The 23,084-nt window shown below is 46.5% G+C and overlaps 4 protein-coding genes across 6 annotated transcripts; 2 read left to right on the top strand and 2 right to left on the bottom strand.

Moving 5' to 3' along the window:
* Window positions 1–97: 97 nt before the first annotated feature.
* Window positions 98–13,246, bottom strand: LOC120900824 (membrane-associated guanylate kinase, WW and PDZ domain-containing protein 1). 3 transcript variants are annotated; one of them, XM_040308314.1, is made up of 4 exons: window positions 13,069–13,246; window positions 8,232–10,676; window positions 3,378–6,183; window positions 98–3,304 (listed from the first exon to the last, which is right to left on the bottom strand). In XM_040308314.1, exons 2-4 carry the CDS (start codon window positions 8,759–8,761, stop codon window positions 2,687–2,689), a joined length of 3,954 nt encoding a protein of 1,317 aa, XP_040164248.1. In that variant the 5' UTR covers window positions 8,762–10,676; window positions 13,069–13,246; the 3' UTR covers window positions 98–2,686. The 3 variants fall into 3 exon arrangements, with proteins under 3 accessions (XP_040164248.1, XP_040164247.1, XP_040164249.1); XM_040308313.1 differs by having other exon boundaries at window positions 13,094–13,246; XM_040308315.1 differs by lacking the exon at window positions 13,069–13,246 and adding an exon at window positions 12,902–12,983.
* Window positions 13,247–17,374: 4,128 nt separating this feature from the next.
* LOC120901142 lies at window positions 17,375–21,120 on the top strand. The gene is made up of 4 exons (XM_040308851.1): window positions 17,375–17,470; window positions 17,577–17,987; window positions 18,066–18,803; window positions 20,704–21,120. The coding sequence occupies exons 1-4, from the start codon at window positions 17,468–17,470 to the stop codon at window positions 21,118–21,120; spliced, it is 1,569 nt and encodes a 522-aa protein (XP_040164785.1). The 5' UTR covers window positions 17,375–17,467.
* Window positions 18,868–19,696, bottom strand: LOC120903336 (transmembrane protein 60). Its single transcript, XM_040312707.1, has one exon. The coding sequence runs from the start codon at window positions 19,567–19,569 to the stop codon at window positions 19,144–19,146; it is 426 nt and encodes a 141-aa protein (XP_040168641.1). The 5' UTR covers window positions 19,570–19,696; the 3' UTR covers window positions 18,868–19,143.
* An 8-nt stretch (window positions 21,121–21,128) lies between the features above and the next one.
* On the top strand, window positions 21,129–21,951 carry LOC120901141 (zinc finger protein 253-like). The gene is made up of 2 exons (XM_040308850.1): window positions 21,129–21,228; window positions 21,326–21,951. Exons 1-2 carry the CDS (start codon window positions 21,129–21,131, stop codon window positions 21,949–21,951), a joined length of 726 nt encoding a protein of 241 aa, XP_040164784.1.
* The last annotated feature ends 1,133 nt before the right edge of the window (window positions 21,952–23,084 follow it).

Below are 23,084 nucleotides of genomic sequence, written 5' to 3'. Positions count from 1 at the left end.
CTGAACGATAGAGTAAGGTGGTCCCTTTCAACAGACAGAACTACAATAATATCGAAATAATTTTCCCATGTCAGATAACTTAACAATTTCTTTGGTGTCAGATTCAACTACATTGCTTTATTTATTGTTTCTTTAAAGAGCATCTTCGTGTAACATGTGTACGAGGGGGGGATTGTTACATTATATTTACTGTTTTCTACTTAAAATCTGCAATTTAAATAAATTCTACAATAACGGCGCCCTGTCCAGGGGATCGCCTGGCGCTTTAAAGGGGAAAAGCAACATTTTGTTACCCCAACTTTTACCCATATAACTTTCGCCCCAAATGTAACTTGCGGTTAACTTGTTATTAAAGAGTCTATACACTGGCATCCCTTCTTTAAATGTTTATGCTGCTACTGCTGCTGTGTAAAATTACCACCGTCCATCGTCTTACAAAAACGGATAACTTAACTACGCGTAATAATAGTACGTCATAAATTGCTAACAAAAACAACATTGCTTTCATCCACATTCGAAACATATCACGCGTACGCCTTTCTTTAATGTTTCGTTTGCAACTGTTAACTTTGCTGCAGTCGGTACAATATAGCGGCTAGAAAAGAGCCGCTTTGGTGGTTACATAAGTACTATTTTTTTTTTTTTCCAAAACAGGGACAATTTCACTACGCCACTATATAACATAAACAACTATAAAATGCACTACAACTAGAGTTTGGGGGGCACGGGAACGTAACGTTCGGTCGTACAATAATACAAAAAAGAAAAAGTTGGGAGGCACTTGATTTGATTTTGACATCCACTGCTAAGGGGTTTTGTGTTCTCTCTCTCTCTCTCTCTCTATCTATATCTAACTCTCAGTTTTCAGTTAGTTATGTTTCCTTTCTTTCGAGCTTTTGTTTGGCTAAGTGTAGCTATATCCTTACTATGTACATCGAACTGTGGTGGGGTATTAAGGCTCTGAGCAAGTGGTGAAACAAAAACCACCTAAAATTATTTATAATTAAGAACAAAAAAAATAAACCCGGTTGATTCCATTATGTTTTCTGCTATTGCTTCTGTAGCAACACTAAAAAATGCCGTCGAGGTGGTGCGGAAGGATATAGTTTCCTCCATAGATAGCATAGCAGTGATATATAATGATAAAGAGTAAGCTACTGTTAAACGTTAGTATGTACACCTAACACCTAGAGCTTATGCAACAACTATCCACTAAATTAAGATTTCTTTGAGACACAGAGGTACACACACCCAGAGAGTTGGTCGGTTCTAAAATCTGACTATACAAAATGTCTAAATATACTTGCTTTTCCTTTTCGATATGAGCTGTTCGCCTAGCTACACTAGAGCGCGTATGGGTAGATATGAACCTGTTTAATATAGTTTGTTGGTTTGTTTGTTTGTTTGTTTGTTTGTAACATTTAAATACGAGCCCATAAAAAAGCCAGCAAGATTATATCATCACGGCATTAATAAATGCAACCGCGTGCGCCACATCTAATATCGGTCTATCGGTTGAAATAGTTTTAAAAACTGTTGCCTATAAAAAAAGAGCGTTTCCTTTCGATAAAATGTACACTTCTCTAAAGGTGTTATTCATACCAAAACTGCCATGCATTCACAAAACTTCATTCTAACAGGTGTGTACATGGGATGTTTGTATATATTGAGCTCACAACAGGTTCTGTTTCATTGGTTTTTTTTATATGTTGTTAACAATCGCGTTTTTTTTTGTTATAAAATGGTGTAAGGCAAGATTTTTTCACAGGATGGATTGCATTTTTGTTTTGTCTTCATTTCTAGCTGAGTTACTATATATCATATAACGTTCCCGTCCAGTCTCTTGTCATTCGAGGAGTTTTGTCCTATGTCCTAACGGTTAAGTGAGCTGTTTCCAAAATGAGGTGCTGTGCCTAGGTTGTTGTATGTTTAACAGCTGTCATGTTGAGGGGGGAAAACAAATGAAATAACTGCATCACGAACCTATAAACTCGGTACTATCCAGCGTGACTTAATACATTCAAAGCTGGAAGACAGCAACATGGGGAAACAAAACGAAGTAGGCTTTCTGCACACGATAGCCAATAAAAAACGGGGTTAATAATAATTGCTTCACATTCACGATCACTTCAACCTCACTGTAACGCACGAATAAGATTTGGGGCACACTATGACACACGTACTTCACCACATTGCAGCATAGAGACATGTTCCCAACTAACAAAATCGACATGCTTTCTCATTCTACCCAATAGATCAGTTCTACCCAGAGCGAGAAAGCATGTTGATTTTTTCGCTTGGGTTTGGAGCAATCGGCTATAGTGCAAAAACGATCGCTTCGATGAGATAATTTTGAAACAATTTCCCACACAATGGGGGTAACAATGGGTGCAGCGCCACATGCAATGCACGTGGTACGCGTGTTGCTTAATCACTACCTCTCACAACTACGTCTTGCTGCCTTCCAGTAAAATATTTTGGGCCGTCCGACCCCGTTTCTGCAGCGCAGTAAATGCTTTCCCATCTCCTCGCCCTTAAGCGGCGCACAACAATTGATACTTAATCGGTAGCAACTTTGGTTAATAGTTTGTCCGGATGACCGTTTTTACCCCTCATCCGGCGCGGGTTCCGGCTGGTTAAGCGTCCGATGCCGCTCGGCCAGCTGCTGCTGCAGCCGTACCCTCAATCAGGAAATGATCGCCGGATACCGGTTAATCGTTGGTCCATTGCTACCGCTCGCCGTGGTGCTGTTGCTGCTCACGTACAGGTCCGTGTTGGAGCTAAGCATGGGCCCACCGCCACCGGCCGCGCCACCGCCGCCCCCATTCATCCCCCCGCCGTTCGGCAGGGAGGTGGGAACGCTCGGCTGTATGAGCGACCCGATCGCCGGATGCATGATACCGTCTCGCGGGCTATCGATCGTCAGCTTCACCTGCAGACCCGACTCCTTGATCAGGTTCACCACGTCACTGTGGCTCATGCCGGTAATGTCGATCGAGTTGACGGCAATTATCCGGTCGCCAATCTTCAGCTCACCGCACCGTTCGGCCGGACTGCCAGGGATCAGATCGCCAATCGACGACCCCAGGAACTGGCCCGAGGAGGAGATTATCACGAACCCGAAGCCTTCATTTTCCTTCCTCGTCACGAGCACATTGTACGGGTAGCGAGGGTTGGGCGGAAGGGGCGGTGGCGGTGGGGCCATCGGTTTCGACAGCTGCCGTCTTCGCAGTATCATCGTCACCTGGCCCCGCAGACCGGCTTCACCCATCAGCTGCACCACACGATGATGGGAAGCATTTTCCTGCAAAACAAGACCAATAATGTAACGGAAATGTAATTTCACGCTTGAAGCCTCAACGAACGGACAAACTTACCACATTCACACCGTTGATGTTCAGTATCTCGTCACCGGTAGCGATGCGCGTGTCCTTGTCGGCTGCTCCGCCCGGCACAATATGCCCGACCGTCACCTGCGAGCCTTCCTCGGTGCCGCCGACGATGCGGAACCCGAACCCGAGCGCTTGCCGCTCAAGCGTCACCTCCGTCAGCGTGTACTCGTCGAGCCCGTGGCCACCGTACCCGTTGTTGCTGCTGCCGGCCGGACCACCGTAGATGCCGTGGTGTGGAGGCAGCTGATGCTGCGAAGGTGAATGCTGCTGCTGCTGCTGTCCCATTTTCCACCCATTATTGCCGGGCGGGCCGTGCATCGGGCCACCTGGATTCCCATAAAATTGCTGTTGCTGCTGCTGGGTATCGTACAGAGCCATTCCATTGCCTCCATTGGGCGATTGCTGCATCGGATGGTGCATTGGAACGCCTCCACCGCCTTGCTGCGGAAGGTGATGCGGAAGATACAGATTATCGTACTGAGGGACCGCACCCCCGATCGGCGGTCCCGACGGATTGCCCGGTTGCTGCATGGAGCGTTTCCGATCCATCAGGTAATCGTTCAACCGTTTGCCAATGTTGTCACTCATCTGGGGCGGTAGGCTGTAGGTGCCGTGCGGGGATGCGTTCATCGGATGCATCTGCTGGGAAGAAAACTGGCGATTCATCAAATGCTGTTGTTGCTGGAGGTGATGTTGCTGCTGCTGCTGCTGCTGTCGGTAGTCTTGGCAATCGTAGCAGAAGCAATTGTCATGATGATACGTTGCCTGACCAAGCGGTGGCACCGGTGGCGGTGGAACAAGGGGCGGTGAGTAGAGCTGATTGTATCCGCCACCTCCTCCCGGTGGTCCACCCATGCTGTTGGGCGGATGAAAACCGCCCGGTGTCTGGTACGGATGGCCAGCAGCGCCTCCAATCCCCTGTCCATGGTTATTGTGGTGATGGTAGATGGCCATATCGCTCGTGCTGTTGTTGCTCGACCCACCGATCGTTAGCTCGCCCAACCGGTCGGCCAGATTCGAGTGCTTCATCAAACCCGGATGATGAACCTGCCCGAACTGATCCTCCCCGTGGAGCAAATGATGATGATGCGGCAGATGAGGATGATGATGATGGTACAGCCCGATATCGTTCGCAATCGAATCGTTATCGTGCGAGCTGCTGTTCGATTTCATGTTCAGCTCCAGCTTCGAATCGGTCACGCTCTTGCCCCCGCCCGCCCCGTCCAGCTCGATCTCTTCCGCGTTCAGCTCCGCCAACGGTAGCGAGGGAGTTTTCGCACGGGCGCGCGTATCGACGAGCGGCGTTTTTGGGCGCGTCGGCAACACTTCCTTCGTCTGCGTGCTGTACAGATCGGCGGTGGGCGTTTTGCTGCGAAACAGATTGCCCGGACCGTCCTTCTTCAGCAGCCCGCCGTTGCCGCCGAACTTGGCCATTTCGATGCTTTTGCGCAGCTTGTTCGTGAGCTTGCTGCTGGCGGGGAGCGAAGCGGTGGAAATGGGACCAGCGCCAGCACCACCGGACGCCATCAGCGCACCCGGGCCTCGCTGCACCTTCAGCGTGGTTTCGATGTTCTTCGGGCAGTCCTTCAGCACCTGCACCACCTCGTTGTGGCTCATGTCCTTCACCGGGATCGAGTTGATGCTGAGCAGCACGTCGCCTTCCTGAAGGTTTTTGCAGCACTGCCGGTCGAGGATCTTCTTCACCCGCTGTCCGTACGAGCTGTCCGTGATGGTGAAGCCGAACCCGTTGTCGCTCTTCACGATGTTGATGTGCAGCACCTCCGGCACAACCAGCTCGTACGCTTGCTGCTGCTGCTGCTGCTGCTGCTGCTGCTGTTTGCCCTTGTTGTAGTGCTGCTGATACGAAAGCGTATCGTTGAAGTAAACGTCTCCACCGTTCGAGGTGATCGTGGGCCCGTTACCAGCCGACGCTTGCAGCTTGGCGAGCGGATTCTTATGCGCCACCCCATCGGATGCACCACCGGGATGGTCCACCAGGAAGCCACCGTTTTCCAGAAACTTCAGCTCGCCGTCCGCTATCATCGCGCCCCCGTTCTGCACCAACCCGTCTACCGCGATCGTCGTCACGACCTCCGTGTTCGGGTCGTTCGGATCGAACGGCAGCGGGTAGCCGCGGCACACGTCCAGATGCACCTCCTCGCCCGGCAGTATCGACTGGAAGATGTTCACCATCTCGTGGTGCGTGAAGCCCAGCACGCAGATGTCGTTCACGTACACCAGCACGTCCCCCATCTTGAGCTGCCCGTCCATCCAGGCCGGCCCGTTCGGCACGATCGACTTGATCTGCAGGAACTCCTCCACATTGTCGTCACCGCCGACGATCGTGAAGCCGAGACCACGGATCGATTTCACCAGCGTCGTCATCAATCGCTCCCCACGCAGCTGCCCCGGGTTCTTGGTGAAATGATTCACGCGGCCCGGGCCACCGCCCGCGCCGCCAGCACCGTTTGCTCCCAGCTGTCCGCTACCGCCGGTATCGTGCGGGCCGCTACCGCCCGGCCCTCCGCCGTTACCACCATCGTGGTGCAGCATGGTGGAGGAGCTTCCTCCGCCTCCGGCTCCCCCGCGTTCCTGCATACGCTTCGCCTGCAGTACCGGATTTTCGTACTGCGTCTTGCGGTTGACGTGATCGATGTAGTACGTGCCGTAATGGGGATCGCAGATCTTCTCCCACCCGTACGGCAGCTCGTCGTCCTGGCAGTCTTCGAGCGATTTTTTCTGAAACTTCGACAGCCGCGGATCCAACCAGTGCGACGTGCCGGTGTTGTGACTGCAAAGGAACACAATGAGGGGGTAAAATGTGGGTAAGAATGTTAAACAACAAATAACAGTTTTTTTTATAGAAAAGCTACAAATTTGTACAAGTTTATGTTCAACAAAAAACGACAAAAACAAAGACTGAATTCGTTAAATTTCGTGCCGCAACTGTAGAAACAATGTCGTTTTGCGATAAGCATGAGTCAGCTTCTTTGTGCGTCATCCTCAGGGCTTTGTTCGAACTTTTGACATGGAATGTCGCAGACGGTTATTCAAATGCGACGAGTTTCCGGATTTCCAAGCACAAAGAATGTAAAATGCAAATAAATTTTTATTTTTGCGATTAAAGTATTTGCGGGAAAAATGTAATTTATAAAAAAATGGAATAAGTATGATTTTAAGTTTTGTTTACTACAAGATCAATACAAAAATCGATTATAGAAACCGATAAAAATCCTACAGCTAAACAAACATAGCAGTTAGTTTCATCTGCATACACGTCGTCAATAATAACTGATTATTTAAAGCATATTATAAAGGAATAATTTGCTTAGGGTAGTGATCGGCCAGTCTCGTGCTACAGACTAGAGATGGGATCTCCGGATCGCAACAACGGTTCCGTTCCGGTTTCGGCAGGGTTGAATACTCGATTCTGACTCTAGAAAAATCGAATCAATGGCCCCGCCGGAATCGTTTGGAATCGTTCGAAACCGTGCGGAATCGTAGTCGACCGATATTAATTAACGTAAGAAGACATTTACTGTATCTTTTACTTTCTCCATCCAGTTAAAGTTGGAATAAGAAGTCATTCTGTTATACCCCTAATTATTTAACATTTCAGTACTTAGATCATAATTAGTACAAGTAGTCCCCGAAATACGCGGACCTTTATTCAATATCAAATCAAATAATTTAGTTAGTGACTATAACTTCTCATTAAATGCAACATTACACGAACATTTGCTATATTTTGACTCAAAACTACGTGATTCGACTTCGGAAATTTGAGATACGTGGTTTCTCTCGACCCCCATTAATTGCGTATCTCGAGAACAGCCTGTACTAATTTCAATCGCAATCTCAATCGCAATTAGAATCCCAATGCCAATCGCAATCCCAATCAGAATCCCAATCCCAATCTAAACGCAATCCGAATCCAAATCCCAATCAGAATCCCAATCAAATCGCAAACGAATCCAAACCCCAAGCAATTCGCAAACGAATCCCAGTCCCGATCGAATCGCGATCAAATCCCAATCGCAAAGGAATCTTTTAGGGATTCAAATCCTACAAACGGGATCCGATCCGATCGAATCTTTCTAGGGATTGAATCTTCAAATCTACCGAATCCTGAATCTCCTAACACTAGTCCGTAGTCGTTCGGAATCGTTCGGAGTCGTTCGGAGTTGCCCGGAGTTGTTTGGAGTCGGAGTCATTCGGAGTCGTCTAGAGTCGATCGGATACTAACGGAATCGGAGTAGATCGGAGTAAACCGTCCGGTGCAATGTGCTTGAGATTAGGCATTTCATTTCGTAGTTTTTTTTATTCACTTTGTATACAGTCTAGTGATGGGCGGGTCGACCCGAACCTATCGGGTCGGAGCCATCCGTAAGCGACCCGGAGTCGTTCGGGTCGACCCAAAAGGTACAAGTAGGTTCAGTGGGTGCAACGACTCCGGTAGGTGCGAGAAAGCTGCACCAACGGGTCGGAGTCGCTTATACTTTCTTGCACCTACTGATCTTTCGGGTCGACCCGAACTCATTGCACCCGCAGGTCAGATTAGATTCCGACTCCGACCTAGCGCACCCGCTGCACCCACGGGTCGGAATCGATTCCGGCTGGCTCGCACCCGACTCCGGGTCGGGTCGTGAAATGAATCGTATGACCCAACACTAATACAGTCCTTTGTCTCGCCTCTGGCGACTCCGAGCGACTCTGGCCGATTCCGGACGACCCCGAACGTCTCCCAACGACTCCGGACAACTCTGAATGACTTCAATTCCAAAGAACTCCGGCCGACAATACAAAAACATACACGCAAGATTAATTGGTCATACTTACTCGATAAAATACACCTCGCCACTGTCCGTGAAAGCCTTCTCCCACTTTGGCGGCAGCGGTCCCAGCCCGTCCTCATCGTCCAAATGATGATGATGGTGATGGGACGAGAGGTCCGTTTTTTGGTCATAGAAGCTACCCGTTTCGCTGTCCCCGGTGGCTATCGAAATGCTGCCATCATTACTTTGCTGCTGCTGCATCTGAAGATGATGATGGTGATGATGATTGTTGTGCTGGTGGTGTTGGTGCTGTGATGGATGGGGCGGTGGCATACTGTTGCTGCCGTTGTTTCCCGCGCCACCGTTTGCTGGTGGTGGCAGTGGCGGCAACCCGCCGTTCGGTGGCCCTCCCCCATTGTTGTTGTTCTGGCCTCTCTCGAGGGAATTGACATTTCCCGCAGCACTGTTGCCATGGTTATCGTTACCAACGCCCCCTGACAGGGCATGCTCCGCAGGGCCGGCGGAGGAGTCCGATTTCACACCCATGCTGTTGCTGCTGCTGTTGTTGCTGGTGCCACCCGCCGATTGACTCATGTTTATGCTTCACTTCCGGACAGCGAGGGGGCGGCAACCCGAGACACACAATGCACTTTGCTGTGTGCGGCGGCGGCGGCTGCGCTGTTACGAAGCGATTGCACCATATGGGGCGCGGCAAAGGCAGCAAAGGGTCGCCTGTTGGAAAGTAATTACCGACCCCGTAATTCAAGGACGGTGGCGTGGTGCGTTGTTGCACGGAGGACAGAGAAACCAAACAAAACAGACAAAACAATCACAGTTCACGTGTAGAAGATTAAAATAATCCTATGCACAGGCGCATAACGCACACAGACACTGGTCTCACTGGAAAAGCCAACGTTTCCCTCCAACGATTGTGGTGGCAAGAGGGAAAGGGTCAAAATACTTTTTTGCACGACAAATTATTGCAGAAGTAGAACACGAACTCCAATTTACACACATCCACATGCCATCGAATGCGACACACCACTCTGTGTGTCTGACCAGCGTAGAGGAAGCCGGAGCCACGACACGTTCGATTTGGCCTTTTTTTGTTTGTATGGTTGGTTCACGGGTGACCGACGCAAGCGATGGCCAAAAATATACACTTTCACCAGCGTGCGCGCGCGAGATTGCTTGCGCACAGCAGCAGAGAAGAGGAGCGCACGAGCGCGATCAACCAACACGAATCGACACAGCTCCAGGGCCCTCTTGGACCGGCGGCGGACGGTTGGCTTTTCTCGAAACAAAAAAGCGACGATTTTTCTTCACCGCTCCTTCCTTAGTCACCTTGATTGACGCGATGGATCGAGAGCGCGATCGAGTTTGCTGCTTTTAATGCCTCCGGAGGTCATCACACTGCCACCGACAGGCACCTGTCACATACGCGCATTGGCCATCCGGCCCAATAAACCGAGCAGAGGACACACACATACACACACACTGTTCTCACTTTTCACTGCGCTCACGCGGAGAAGAATGCGGTTTTATGCATTGCACGTGGCCTCAACGGGATGCATCGTGCGCAAAAATAACAAGAGGAGCTGCTGCTGCTGCTGCCAGCAAATGCTAATGCAGGTTCGTTGGGACGAAGCAGCGAAATACCCGCAAAATACCGGTTGATGACGTGTTGCGGCTGTGTTGTGCCAGCGCGAATTCCTTTCCCTCTACGGTGATCGATGCAGGCGGTGGTATATCATCATCGTCGTCGCCGTCGTCTTCGTTGCCCCGTTTCTGTGTTTTCTCTCTAATACACACCGCAGGGTGTAAAGGTAACTGGCGATGAGGTTTGGGTCGTATTATGAATCACCATCACCGCTGTGGATTTGTTTCACCTTCGCTCTACTTCTTCTCGGTTGCGTTTGCTACACGGAATTTAATACATGCCCTCACACACACGCACACTGACCTGGGCGGGGGGGAGGGGAGGAGGAGCTGGATAGTGTGCAGTAATGCTACACTACGCCGTACTGAAGCAATAGGGCCACCGAGCAACCGAAATTCGAATGGAATGTTGCCCTTTTTTTCTTACTCTTTGCTTCACCGTCGCACTCTTCTCTCCGTCACACTAAAGCCTTACCCCAAAAAGGGTGCATGGCGGGAGTAAGAACTACACCAACTGAGGTTCAGCGCACGATTGTGCTCTGGCTGCTGTTTTGCAATTTGCGTTTTCCGTCACCCGTTTGGGCCGCTCTCACACACACACGTACACACGCACACTTACTACTACAAACACACTGGGGCACTGTTGTCGTTCCACAAAGCTGCTACAGCTGGGAATATGTTGAGCATAAAGATGGGTGGTGGGCGGTGGTAGACAGAACGTAGCATTTGCATTAGCAGCCGTTTTGTTTTGACGCTTGTGAGAAGCGTGCGTGGTAGAACACCTTCGTTTGAACCTTCAGCCCGGAAATGTCACAACTAAAAACCGCTCGGCAAAGACTTAGCTCCGTTCCTGTAAATAAGGGAGAGGAAAAAAGAGATAAAATGAGATTAAATTGTAAATTGTTATGCATAATATAAATAATACATAAACTGAGAGCATTTTTTTCTGACAAAAAAACAGTAATTGATACTCCTTATACGATAGGACGTGAAATTAAAAACTAATAGCAGCTACTCCTACTCTAGTTATAATTTCTACCCATATTCTGTCCTCTTCCGCTCCTCGCTAGCGACGCTCTGAAGTGTCTCAAAAATGCTCAAAATTTAAATGACCCGCATTGGAGCATCCGAAGGGAACATGAAGACATGGACACGAAAGACTGATACCGTTTAAATGGAACCGTTTCTCCTTCGTTCGGCCACCATCGTCCACCTGTTGGACCCCCATCACCCGCCAGTACCGACTCCACCATGTGTCATCAGCATAAAAATCGGTCACAGATAGGGTCACCGAGGAGAAAGATGGACAGCTGGAAGAAGGAAGGAATGAAAAAGGGAAGGAATATGGTGGTGGCTCTTTAACTTTCTTTTCATTCATCCTGCAGAAAAAGGGGACAAAAAGACATCATCCTCATGCAAAGATGAGGAGGAGCACACCGTGCCGCAGCAGTGCTATCTTTAGCGAAAATCAACATCACGTATGTGAAGCGTTTTTTGTGGTCGGTCCACGGCGACATGCTCGCGCGGAATCATCACTTCCCTCCACATAAAACACGCACACATACATACACACACGCTATGTAGCTGTACGTGCAGCGAGTGTGACCGAGCGAGACGGCAAGCAAGCGAAACAGCATCGGCCAACGAACCGAGGGGTGGAGAGTGTGGGGAATGGGCCGCAAGTGGCGAAAGTTGCATAATAAACATGTCATTATTTCTATCATTTATCTTCTCTCGCTCGCTCCCGTTTACCGCAAGCACAATACACCAGCAAGGCAGGCGTTGAAGCTCGGCCAGTACCGTTGGTGGTGATGGTGGTGATGGTGGTAGATTTTCTCATGTTCTCTCCCTCGTCGCACACACACCTGCCACTTACGATCGCACATGGGAGGAAGAGCAGCAGCATCGCTATGCTACCTACCATTCCCCTTTGCTGCAAACAGGTTAATGATGCTCCAAAGGGATAGCAGCATAAGCAAGAGAGAGAGAGAGAGAGAGAGAGAAGAGAGAGAGAGAGAGAGGAGAGAGAGAAAGAGAGGAACCTACTAAACCGTAAACTTTTGTTTTCTTTGCTTGATTCCCTCGTTTCCCCGTTTCCCCCTTTCGCTGGCTCGTTTTGTACACACAACGCTGACGGACTGCTGCTGCGTGTGTTTTTTCCCATCGATCTAGCCACCCGGCACAACTACACAGCCAGCATTGCAACGGGCGCATAATTATGTATACCACACATTAATGAAAGTCGCTTGGGTCGTCGTCGTTCGTCTTGCGTTTTTTTTTTATCCAGCACCACCGTTTTCTTTTCTTCTTCAGTTCCCATCGCCGTTTTTCTGCTTCTTCGGGAATTCTGAACGGTAGGGAATTGTGCTTGTTCTCGGCAGCAGAGCAAAAGAAATTAAGCTGCCCCACTACACAACCACGGGGTGCAACGGTTTGTTCATCTTAATTTTTGCTCCTTCCAACACCCAATCCTCCCGAGATTCGAGAGTTCTCTTAAGACAGTATCGACGACCGGTCGGGAGCACTTGAGCACAATGATCGATGGGAGAACACTTCTGCACGTCTGTGTGTGTCTCGAATGGCGTTTTGTGTCCACCGTGGGGTTCAAACGATCAATAAAAGCTCCGACCGAAGGATGGCTACTTGATGGGAATGCCAATTTTATGCAACACGGGAACAGAATGGGAAGCGGCAGGGAGGGATATATGTTTTTGTATGCATTCCACCGAATCCCCCCCCCCCACAGAAGCGCACGACAAGTGAATGTGTTTGGGGCCCGAAAAGCCCCTTACGCCGCGGCGGCGACCATTGAGCGGCCGTTTTTGTTTCCTTCTCCCTCTTTCCACTGTACACTTGTGAGTGTGTGTTGGTGTGCGTGACACGCAGGGCAGGACAAGTGGGTGCGCGCGTGTGTGTGTGTGTGTGCGTATTATGCATGTGTGTACGACACACTCCGGATCTGATGGAATTCCATTCATCACCCCTTTCGGTTTTTTCGACGGAAGGCTGTCACAATTTTATAAATTCCTTCACTTGTGCGGTTGCTTTCTGGAAATGTAGCGTCCATATTACTACCACAATAACACAACGACGGCACTTTAAAACACTTTCAACAAGAGTTTTGAACACACAAACACACAGCACGGCACACTTGGGGCAGGGTGCAGAGCAAGGAAAGTTGCTTCTCTCCAGGCATCATCGCCGCATCGCAAATAGATCGGGAGTTCACCACATATACACACCGCACCACTCCTTCCCCGGTCATACCTTCATCTGTATCGTTGCGTACTATCACCAGGTAGTCGATTGCCGCACACAAACTGCACCGAACGGAACGTTTTCAAAGGAAAAACAGCGTCAAAAGGTTGAGCTGCACCTCGTCGTCAGCCTCCATTTTCAAACAAAACGTCTTCTTCTTGTTGTTCGCGGGCGTGTGTGTGTGTGTGCGTTAGAGCTGGTGTCACTTTTCACCCCGAGTCGAAACGTCAGGTTGGTTCAGCGCTGCGGTGCAAAATGTCTAATGACAGTGTAACGGATTTTGTGTGCGTGATTGTGGATTTAATGGAGTGCAAAGCACAATTGTTAAACAAACTGTAGGTATTTTCCTCCGCCTCGTATCCTGCCACTTATGAATTGTAAAAAGACAAACTTTGGCCGTAATTTTCCAACTTCCAATGTTCCGTGGCGAAGCGTTTGTTTGACCGTTATTTTGACATTGCTTCCCGGTGAAAATTCTACAACAATCGTACAGTTTCATAATGCTTATAGAATGGCGGTTGAAAGCGTTATGTTTCGAACCGATATTTGGTACGTTACTTGTAAATTTAGCTCGAATACAGAGCATTAATATAATTTGGAGGCTACAAGTACACGACGAGAGGGTTTCACGGCCGCAAAAGTCGTGTATAAGTCAGCTGCCAGAATGTCGTACTTTCCCAAATAGCCAGCTCGTACTTTATAACTGATGTAGGGCTGTTTAACGAAAAATCGTTCCGATGTCGTACTTTGTAGCTGATTAAGAGATTGTTGTGGGCAGCCGTGCCGACCCCTGGACTTGCCGTAACAGTTGCGCTGCCACCGGTCAATGTCCAGGGGGACGACAGTGTGTACACGCACACTGTCGCACACACTAAGCGCGCAAGGCTTAGTGTGTGCCGAGCGCACAAGCAGAGTGTGTTTGCGAGCCGATCGAGCAGGAGTGCGCGGCCACCGTACTTTTATCATTTTAAAGTGTATTCTGTATTACACTTTAATAGTTCCGCAAAGTTCCGTCTATCTCTTAATCAGCCACAAAGTACGACATCGGAACGATTTTTCGTTAAACAGCCCTAATTCAGCTATAAAGTACAAGCTGGCTATTTGGGTTATACTTTTTAATGCATGACATCGGTACAAGGTGGCTCTTGTCAAAGTGTCAAAGACGGACGCCGGCAAAAATCTCATTGCTGCTGCACAAGTTAGATTCGTTAATTGAAGAATGAATATTGAGTGAAGTGATTGTGATTGTGTAAAATTTTGTGTAATTCATCAATACAAAGGTAAAGGTAATTCATCAATACATATGTGTTTAAACGAAACAAATCTTGTTGTTTATTTCATCGATGACGCTTGCTTGAAAATAAAACACAAAGAAAAATAATCCCTGGCATCATGGCATAAGGAAGCTGCTTAGGCGCTGTTTGAAAGACTCACATAGAACTTTGACGCTGTTTATCTACTGCAAAAGGCGAATTAGAGCAGCGATCTTTAGCGTGCCAAAATGAGCTGCTTAAGCAATTGTGGCTATTTGGGTTGTGGCTGATTAAGAGTTTAGAAGTAATAAAAACTGGAAAGATAAAGATCCCCGCCATGACACTCGAACTACTACTGATGGAAAGCACTATATCCAAACAAAATACCTGGGAACCAAACGATACAGACCCCCACCATGTCACTTGTACTAGTACTGCTGGAAAGGACCCAAATAGCCAGCTCGAACTCTATAGCTGATTTGGGGCTGTTTAACGAAAAATTGTTCCGATGTCGTACTTTGTAGGTGATTAAGAGATGAATCGGGACTTGGATGAATCATAAAGCTTTTTAACAAGCACGCGGTACTCTTTGGAACTTTCCGGCTGATAAGTACTATCTGCAGGGTTGACGATGGAACTTTCAGGCTTTTTAAGAACGTTTACCGAACTTATAACCTTCTAAATAGCGCCTAAGCAGCTTCCTTATGCCAGGGTACTGGGGATTATTTTTTTTGTATTTTATTTTCAAGCATCGTATCATCGTTGAAATAAACAACACATTTTTGTTTTGTTTTCTTTATATGAATGTTTATTTGTGAACTATAAATGTTCATAATGTTCACAGAATTTTAAATAATGTACAATAAAATCAAAATCACTTCACTCAATATCTATACTTAAAATAACTAATCTAACTGGAGCACAAAATACGAAATACTAAACTCCAATGTAAACCACCAGCACTGAAGCAAGTGAGATTTGAGTAATGGTCGTTGGTGTTGATACCCACGTATCTGACCACACGACCATGCATATAGATTTTGCTCAGAAAATTATAAGGTTATATTTAATATATATTATATATATTATAAGGCTATAAGGCTATATATTATAAGGCTAAGGCATGATTAGACGAAACTTGTCGAAACACATTGCAAGAAAAGGACAGTAATATAATGATGAGTTGTAATATGCCATCTATTAAGCAAACCAATGAAGCTATGGAGCTTTTGTTTTTTTTTCTATGGATATTTGATTTTCCAGTCGTTAAAGCTGAATCTGTGGCACTTGGGTTCTGTACAAATGGAACAGAGTTGTTAAACAATCGTATCGCCGTTCTAGTTCTAGCGATGCATAACTTCAATGCAAAATCATACAACAGTACAGAGGGAATGAGAAAGCTCTCCAAGCGAGAGAAGCTTCCCTGGTTGGATATTCCACCAACAGATCAGCCTTTTGCTATTTTTAGAATGAATGAATCGTTTGCCGTCTGCTAAACGAAGTATTTTTATATTCCGTTTAGATTGAGAGCATGAGTCGTTTAGTGGTCGTTTAATAGATTTGTGGCACTTGGGCAGCAAGTGAGATTTGAATAATGGTCGATGGTGTGATACCCATGTATCTGACCACACGACCACATTCATATAGAGTTTTGCTTGGGAAGTTAGAAGGCTATAAGGTTATGATTAGATGGAGCTTGTCGAAACACATTGCAAGAAAAAAAAACATAAATACAGTATACGCTCGGTAATCCGCACTTGATTGACCGCGAGGCCAGATGAGGTGAAATATACAGCGAAATGAACTATTTGACAGGCGAAATATCTGACGGATAAAGCATCACAGCAATCAGCTGATGTGCAATGTAAACAAATAACGTGCACAAAATCGTAATTAAATCCATTATATAGCTTCAATATCGAGTACTTCGTCAATTTTCAGTCAACAGTTCATAATTTCTTCCAATTAAGGAATGTTCTGATTAAGAAGATATTATTTTTTTATAGAATTTCGAAAGCGGATGTTGTGTCTCCCCCAACCCTTTAGCTGTACCTGTCAGATATTTCTCCTGTCAAATAGTTCATTTCGCTGTTATTTCACCTCATGTAGCCGCGCGGTGAGTGCGGACATTCGAATGACGTTTTGACTTGTTAATATTATTTTTTAATCATAGTTCACTACTTTAGATCGAAAACTGTTCACGGCGTGCGGATTAAAAAGGTGTGGATTACCGAGCGTATCTGTATAATGATGAGTTATAATACGCCATCTATCGAGCAAATGAGTGAAGCTATGGAGCTTTCCTTTTTTCTTCTGATTCTCATTCCAGAGCTAATTCCAATTATAGATGCTATTATGATTTCGATTCCGGAGCTAATTCTGATTCCGGAGCAGATTCCGAATATTGCTGTCGTTTAGTTTAATCTGTGTACATCCTAAAATACGGTTATAATTATACTATTTTCTGTTATCTCGCAATCAAATAGACAGCTTCTCGAGATGGTTCTGATTTTTCTATTCTAATAAATAAAACTCGGTTTTTGTTTTTATTTGCAAAAATTACATACAGTAGAGCGTCGATTATCCGGGCAGCTCGGGACTGGACGGTTGCCGGTTAATCGATTTGCACGGATAATGGTCCAAGAAATATCAAACGCATATAAAACATATGAAATTCACTAGTTTTATTATTAATTCACCTAGAATCAATCGATTAAACGTTAGTAGAATATTATTTCAATCAATAACTGTAGGTTTAACAACTGTTCATGAACAAAAATGAATTTCGAAAATACCCCTAGACACTACAGAGCTGCACAAGAAACTGATGCCCAATTGATTATCGCTGCAAACTTTCGCCGTACGTATGAACAGCTGTCAGATTTATGCGCACGGTTAAGCCGCCCGCCGGTTAATCCGCCCCCGGATAATCGACGTTCTACTGTAATTCCAATTTTCACCGTTCGTGATTTCGACCCATAGTGTAAAATTTCAACGTTCGTAAACAATCTACGTGTGAAATATTTCACAGAACCATGTGCTGTCAAACCCGCGGCCGCAGAAACGTCAAAAAGACCAATCTTTGTCAAACACACATTTGCCGAACGTAAACAAACTATTGCTGCTCAAGATGGTAAGGAGAAATAATCTAATATCTGTAACATTTTCTCATCTATCGAGAACGTATTGCGTTCAATTAAATGCTGAATTTTAAACGCTACAATTGTTTTTCGTTTTAGAGTACGGAAGACGCAGCTCCCGATCCCGTCCCGGTCGACGAAGATGCACAGCTCTATCCGTACTGCTATCTGTGCCACTTCCCAGCCCTTCAGGATGGATTTTACCATCTGTTTGCCGAGCCGGACGAGTCCCTATCGCGGGCAAAGATACTGGGCGACATCCTAGACATCGAGCTAACGCCGGAACTGTGTCATTCCCAGATCATTTGTGTGAATTGTAATATGCAATGCCTCGAGTATCATTCGCTCGTTCAGCGCATGGAAGCCATACGGACAAAGCTAACGATGACCTACAATCAAACCGTAATGAAGCTTACCGGCCTGACGGAAAAGGATCTTAAAGAGGGCCTCGTGGCAGTAGAAGACGGTGGCAACTTGGAAAATGATCTCCAAACTTTCAACAAGGATTTTGTAAGAAATTGCTGTGGTGGTAGGAGCGAATTTAAACAAAGCTGAATTATCTTTTTATTCTTTTTGTGTAATTTCCAGCTTTCGATGGAAGATATGTTTGGCGATATGGAAGCGCTGAACCCGGATGACATACACCTTAATTCATCCAGCGAGCAGCTTGATAGTGAGCTGCCCAAATTGGGTATCGAGTGGGAAACGATAACAGAATCAAATGAAGGAAGTATGCCATCCATTTCTCTAATACGTCCCACAGCTGCGCTGGGAGAAGAAACTCCCCATCCGGTTGGGCATGTTAAGGAAGAATTGTTTACACCTCCTTCGGAAGAAAGTGAGCAGCTGCAGCCGATCGATTCGGCACTGATGGAGGAAAACGCTCCAGAAGCGTCACTTATTGGGAAGCTAGAGCAGGCCACCTCAAAGTTGCTGCCAATTGATACTGACGACACGCAAATCGTTGGTCAGGAACTGTCCGAAGAGGAAACGCTGCACCGGTTTATGCTCGAATCGAACGAAACGATCGTTGAAGTGGCTGGTGAAGATGGCACTTCGATTTACTGCGTTTATAATGACGTCATAGAAACACTCAGTGATACGGAGGAACAGTCTGAGACGGTAACGAAGGCGCTGGAAAGTGTCAATGCCGGAAGTTTGTTAGAGTATGATGATGTGATTGTTGATAGTGCATCGCAGATCAGCGCGCACGAGGCGTATGAGATTGGGGAATCAACGTCATCCGCCTCGCTGATGTTGGAAAACGCGAATGTGGCCAGATCGCGTTCACCGTCACCATCTCAGCAGGAGGAACCTTTACAACCGGTGAGTCGCTTTTAACTACATTTTATACACCATTTTACGTCCTTTAAAATCGTGGAATGGAAAGTTTGTTTTAAAGAGTAATTTATTACATTATGAGATGGTTTCTAACAGTACAAACGCATTAGTACAATTTTCTTAAGTTTAAAAAAGCGTTACAATAGTGAAACGGTACAATATACAGCTATTTTTGTTGAAGTCTTGCTACCGAAACGGCTCGGTTGTTTTTTTTCGCGTTTCCTCTACTGCTTTGCGGAAAGGATTCGCCATCGCCATCCTGCTACTGCTGTTGTTATTCCGTAGCGCTTGGTTCGATTTCGCATACGCGAAGTTTCAAATACCCTCAGGAGGATACGCCCGCCGACTGGCGGTTGCTGCGGTTCGAGCCGATCGAGCGCGGTTTCGGTTGCAGGTGCGTTCCAACGAAAACGATCAGCAGTGCTAGCAACATCCAGATCGGAATCATCATCACGTACATCGGTATCGATTTGTACTCGAGCTTCAGGCAGATAGTGATTTGGGAGAAAATTTTCAACACTATCCCAACCACGTAGTACTTGTAGTGGTGCAGTGAGATGAGCCGATTTGCGTGCTGCCTTTGCACGATTTCGATCACGGCCCACGCCACCAGTATCACGTCGTACAGCCATAGCGGTATGAAGACGAGGAACCAGTTCCAGTAGATACGGTTTTCGAGCCGCAGACAGAGCACCACCAGAAACACTAGCAGAATGAACCAGGTGAAGAGCGCGCGCTGTACGAAACCCATTCGGGGAGATTAGGCGTTTCACGCAATGGTTGGCACGAATTGGCGTGAGTCGGTATTCCGGAGCGGAAGCAGCGATCGTGTGTAATTGCTTCGTGAAGGAAAAACAGTGGATTGTTTTGTTTATATCCCTAGCGGTAGCTGTCAACTAGCGAAGCGGTGGCTGTCAAGGAAATGTATGTTTTCAAGATGAATTATTTCATCGACTTCTCTTTTTTGTTAAATGTTTCACATTGAAAAGGGAAACAGATAAAGAAACCGTCAAAATGATGGATTTGAATTTATGGTCCGAGTTTTAAACATTAAATACGTTAATTGCGTTACACTTTTTCCACACGATGGCTTTTTTGCGAAATCTAACGTTAGACTTCATATAAAAATATTCTCAAGCAATTATTTTTTACATAAAGTTACGCAGGCGAAATCCGCAAAATCTGTCGCGTACGTAGGTCGTTCGTTCTTTAGAATGAACCGAATGAATCGTACGGTTCTGGTTCTTTGGGCACACCTCTATTCAAGACATCTACTGTTACGGCCACGTTTGTCGTTAGCAAATCATATCTAAAACATGATTGGACAATAGTGATGCGCGTTCGGAAGCGAAGTTAGTAGGTTCATTCCGTTCCTTAAATGTAAGGATAGGAAATAGGGTTTTTTTATTTGATTTTTGAAATTCTGATCCTAGTAGGTTTGCATGGATGGTAGGTTCAGTCGGAACGGTAGATTATCTAAATGTTCCAAATCCATCCCCTCTTTGTATTCGAACCTCGTGAACCTACCAATTCCATTCCGTTATTTTCTGTTGTTTTTTTTTTTTAATTTCCAATCACTTCTTCTTCTTCTTCTTTGGCTCAACAACCGATGTCGGTCAAGGCCTGCCTGTACCACTTATGGGCTTGGCTTTCAGTGACTAATTGATTCCCCCCATAGCAGGATAGTCAGTCCTACGTATGGCGGCGCGGTCTACTTGGGGATTGAACCCATGACGGGCATGTTGTTAAGTCGTACGAGTTGACGACTGTACTACGAGACCGGCAAGTCACTATCACTATTGGTCGGAATAATATACCAGAGAACAGAGAATATACCAAACTTACCAACGCCAAACAATTTTAACAATATTTCACTTCCTTACAGTTTTACGTTAAAGTTGGAACCGACTACTACTGTACCGTTTGCTCAACGGACGATCCGGTTAAGGCGGACTGTCTGAAAAGCATGGCGCACCACTTGGCCGAAGAGCATGGTCAACAAACGCACCTGTGCGAGTTGTGTGATGTCATATTTTTCCAGAAACCATCTTACGTCGCCCATTTAGCCGAACACAGCGCCTCCGACGATCAGGACATGGAACGCGGCGTCCCATTAAGCTGCAACGTGTGCAGCGAAACTTTCACCAGCAAGCGCGCCCTTGAGCTGCACCGCAAAATGCATCCGCGAACGTCGCACGTCACGAACAAGATCTGGAGCTGCGAGGTTTGCAACAAGAAGTATACCTCGAAAGCGTTCTACGAGGTACACATGAACAAAAGTTCTTCACGCAGCACAATTTAAACGTGCACATGGTGATACACAGTGCGGATAAGGCGTTCGCTTGCCGGGAGTGTGGTAAAAAGTTTGCGCGCAAGGCGGAGCTGCTAGACCACGAGCGTATTCACACAGGTAATAAAGAAGGGAAGGTTGAAGGGAAACGAGGACGATTTTGTAAAGCAAATAATATTAATTCTTTTGAACGTATCGCGTATTCTTTTTGCGGCAGGTGAAAAACCGTTTGCGTGCGATATGTGCGATGCAAGCTTTGCGCAACGGTCAAATCTTCACTCGCACCGGCGGATGACGCATTTGAATGACAAACGGTTTAAGTGCGATCGATGTGATGCGGCCTTTAAACGGCGCCGATTGCTCACCTACCACATCAGGGCGATGCACACGGGTGAGCGACCGTACAAGTGTGATCTCTGCCACGCGACCTTCGTCTATCCGGAACACTTTCAAAAGCATAAGCGAATCCATACCGGCATCAAACCGTACGCCTGCGAGGTGTGCCATCGGACGTTCACCAGTCAGGACAACCGCAATGCGCACCGGTACGTGCACAGTGACAAGAAACCGTTCGAGTGTGTCACGTGCGGTGCCGGTTTTATGCGCAAATCGCATCTGTACACGCACATGCAGGAGGTGGGCCATCTGAGTGATACGATCGTGGTGAACCAGCCGCGCATTAGCGCCAACCGTACGCTGGAGTTTGAGACGGACACGTACGTGACCGATGGTACGGGTGAGGGCGAGCAGGGCCAGGAGATGGAGGGTTCGGATGAGGAGAACGTACAGTTAACGTACATTTGTGACGATGATAATGTGGACGGTGAGTTGGAAGCGGAATAGAGGTAAGTGTGATAGCAGTTCGGTTTGATGAAATGGAAAGGATTATTCATCTGCTTTTCCATTACATTTGCAGCACTGCCTTCAGTATTGGAGGGAAAACTAGCTGAACGAACGCTATAGTTCCGTACGCTTTTGGACAAAAGCATTATACTGCATCCAAAAGCAAGCTGGTCTCTTGGTCGTTTTAGTCAGCAGAATAATCTGTACATGTTTTTAGTGTATGGTAGTAGATAAGACTTAACATACAAATAAAGCTTTGTGTAGAACAGATGGTTCTTTTTTAGTAAAATTGTTTCACTATTGTGCTTTGCTAGATATCATCCAGAAAGTGTTGTGAATTTAGCTGAAGGTGCTAGTTGATTTCGCTTAAAAAGAAGACTTTGAATCCATTCCCGATCCTTAAAATGATCCTGATCTCATTTTGGTCTAGAAACTGATCCTCGATTTATGCTGGATCTAGAACTGATGTTGAATCGATAACAATCCTGGAACTGATCCTGAACCCACTACTAACGCTGGAGTCTGGGAACTAAAGCTGGAATTTGTCTCAAATCCACATCAAACTAAAAACTGATCCAGAAAATTTAATGGTCGTGGAACTAACTCTTTTTTATTCCACACCAAGAACTGTACTTTCATCTGTCTTAGTAATGGAACGGTTACTAAATTTGTCCCTTTTCAAATTTATTCCGATACAGTATTCATTCCGATTGAGTAGCTGATTCTGCTTTCACAATGGTCGAAGAAACATACTCGCCTGCAGAATTTCGGAATTTTTGGCAGGGATGTGTAGTTTAGAAAATTAGATTCATTTGTATAGTGATGGTGATCAACATAGAGATGTGTAGGTAGCGAAAGTAAGTGAGAGAGTTGAATCCAGCATCTATCCAGCACTATCCGGCTGCGTGGTAATGAATAAAGTCTCGAAAGTTTGTATAGGGCGGTATGTCCGCGTAGGACGTTACGCCAAATCGAAGAAGAAGAAGAAGAAGAAGAAGAAGAAGAAGAAGAAGAAGAAGACAGGGTTCTCTACGATTTATGGGGACGGTTTCCGTAATTTCTAGGGCTCGTCTCTCAAATTATTCATCATTTCCCATACAATTTTGGATCGTTGCCACGATTCATGGAAATCG

Source organism: Anopheles arabiensis, chromosome 3 (assembly GCF_016920715.1).
Source record: "Anopheles arabiensis isolate DONGOLA chromosome 3, AaraD3, whole genome shotgun sequence".
In the NCBI taxonomy this organism is placed as follows: Eukaryota; Metazoa; Arthropoda; class Insecta; order Diptera; family Culicidae; genus Anopheles; species Anopheles arabiensis.
The sequence above is the reverse complement of the archived record's forward strand: the minus strand, read 5'-3'. Positions and strand labels throughout refer to the sequence as shown.

What these genes read in the sequence shown, in the direction of transcription:
- LOC120900824 (XM_040308314.1), bottom strand. Translation starts at nt 8,761, where the DNA reads ATGAGTCAATCGGCGGGTGGCACCAGCAACAACAGCAGCAGCAACAGC. An exon ending in GGCGAGGTGTATTTTATCGA is followed by an intron (nt 6,184 to 8,231) that starts GTAAGTATGACC and finishes GTTCCTTTGCAG; the next exon opens with TCACAACACCGGCACGTCGC. An exon ending in ACATCAACGGTGTGAATGTG is followed by an intron (nt 3,305 to 3,377) that starts GTAAGTTTGTCC and finishes CTTGTTTTGCAG; the next exon opens with GAAAATGCTTCCCATCATCG.
- LOC120901142 (XM_040308851.1), top strand. An exon ending in AAACTTTCAACAAGGATTTT is followed by an intron (nt 17,988 to 18,065) that starts GTAAGAAATTGC and finishes TGTAATTTCCAG; the next exon opens with CTTTCGATGGAAGATATGTT. An exon ending in AGGAGGAACCTTTACAACCG is followed by an intron (nt 18,804 to 20,703) that starts GTGAGTCGCTTT and finishes ACTTCCTTACAG; the next exon opens with TTTTACGTTAAAGTTGGAAC.
- LOC120903336 (XM_040312707.1), bottom strand. Translation starts at nt 19,569, where the DNA reads ATGGGTTTCGTACAGCGCGCGCTCTTCACCTGGTTCATTCTGCTAGTG.
- LOC120901141 (XM_040308850.1), top strand. Translation starts at nt 21,129, where the DNA reads ATGGTGATACACAGTGCGGATAAGGCGTTCGCTTGCCGGGAGTGTGGT. An exon ending in CCACGAGCGTATTCACACAG is followed by an intron (nt 21,229 to 21,325) that starts GTAATAAAGAAG and finishes TTTTTGCGGCAG; the next exon opens with GTGAAAAACCGTTTGCGTGC.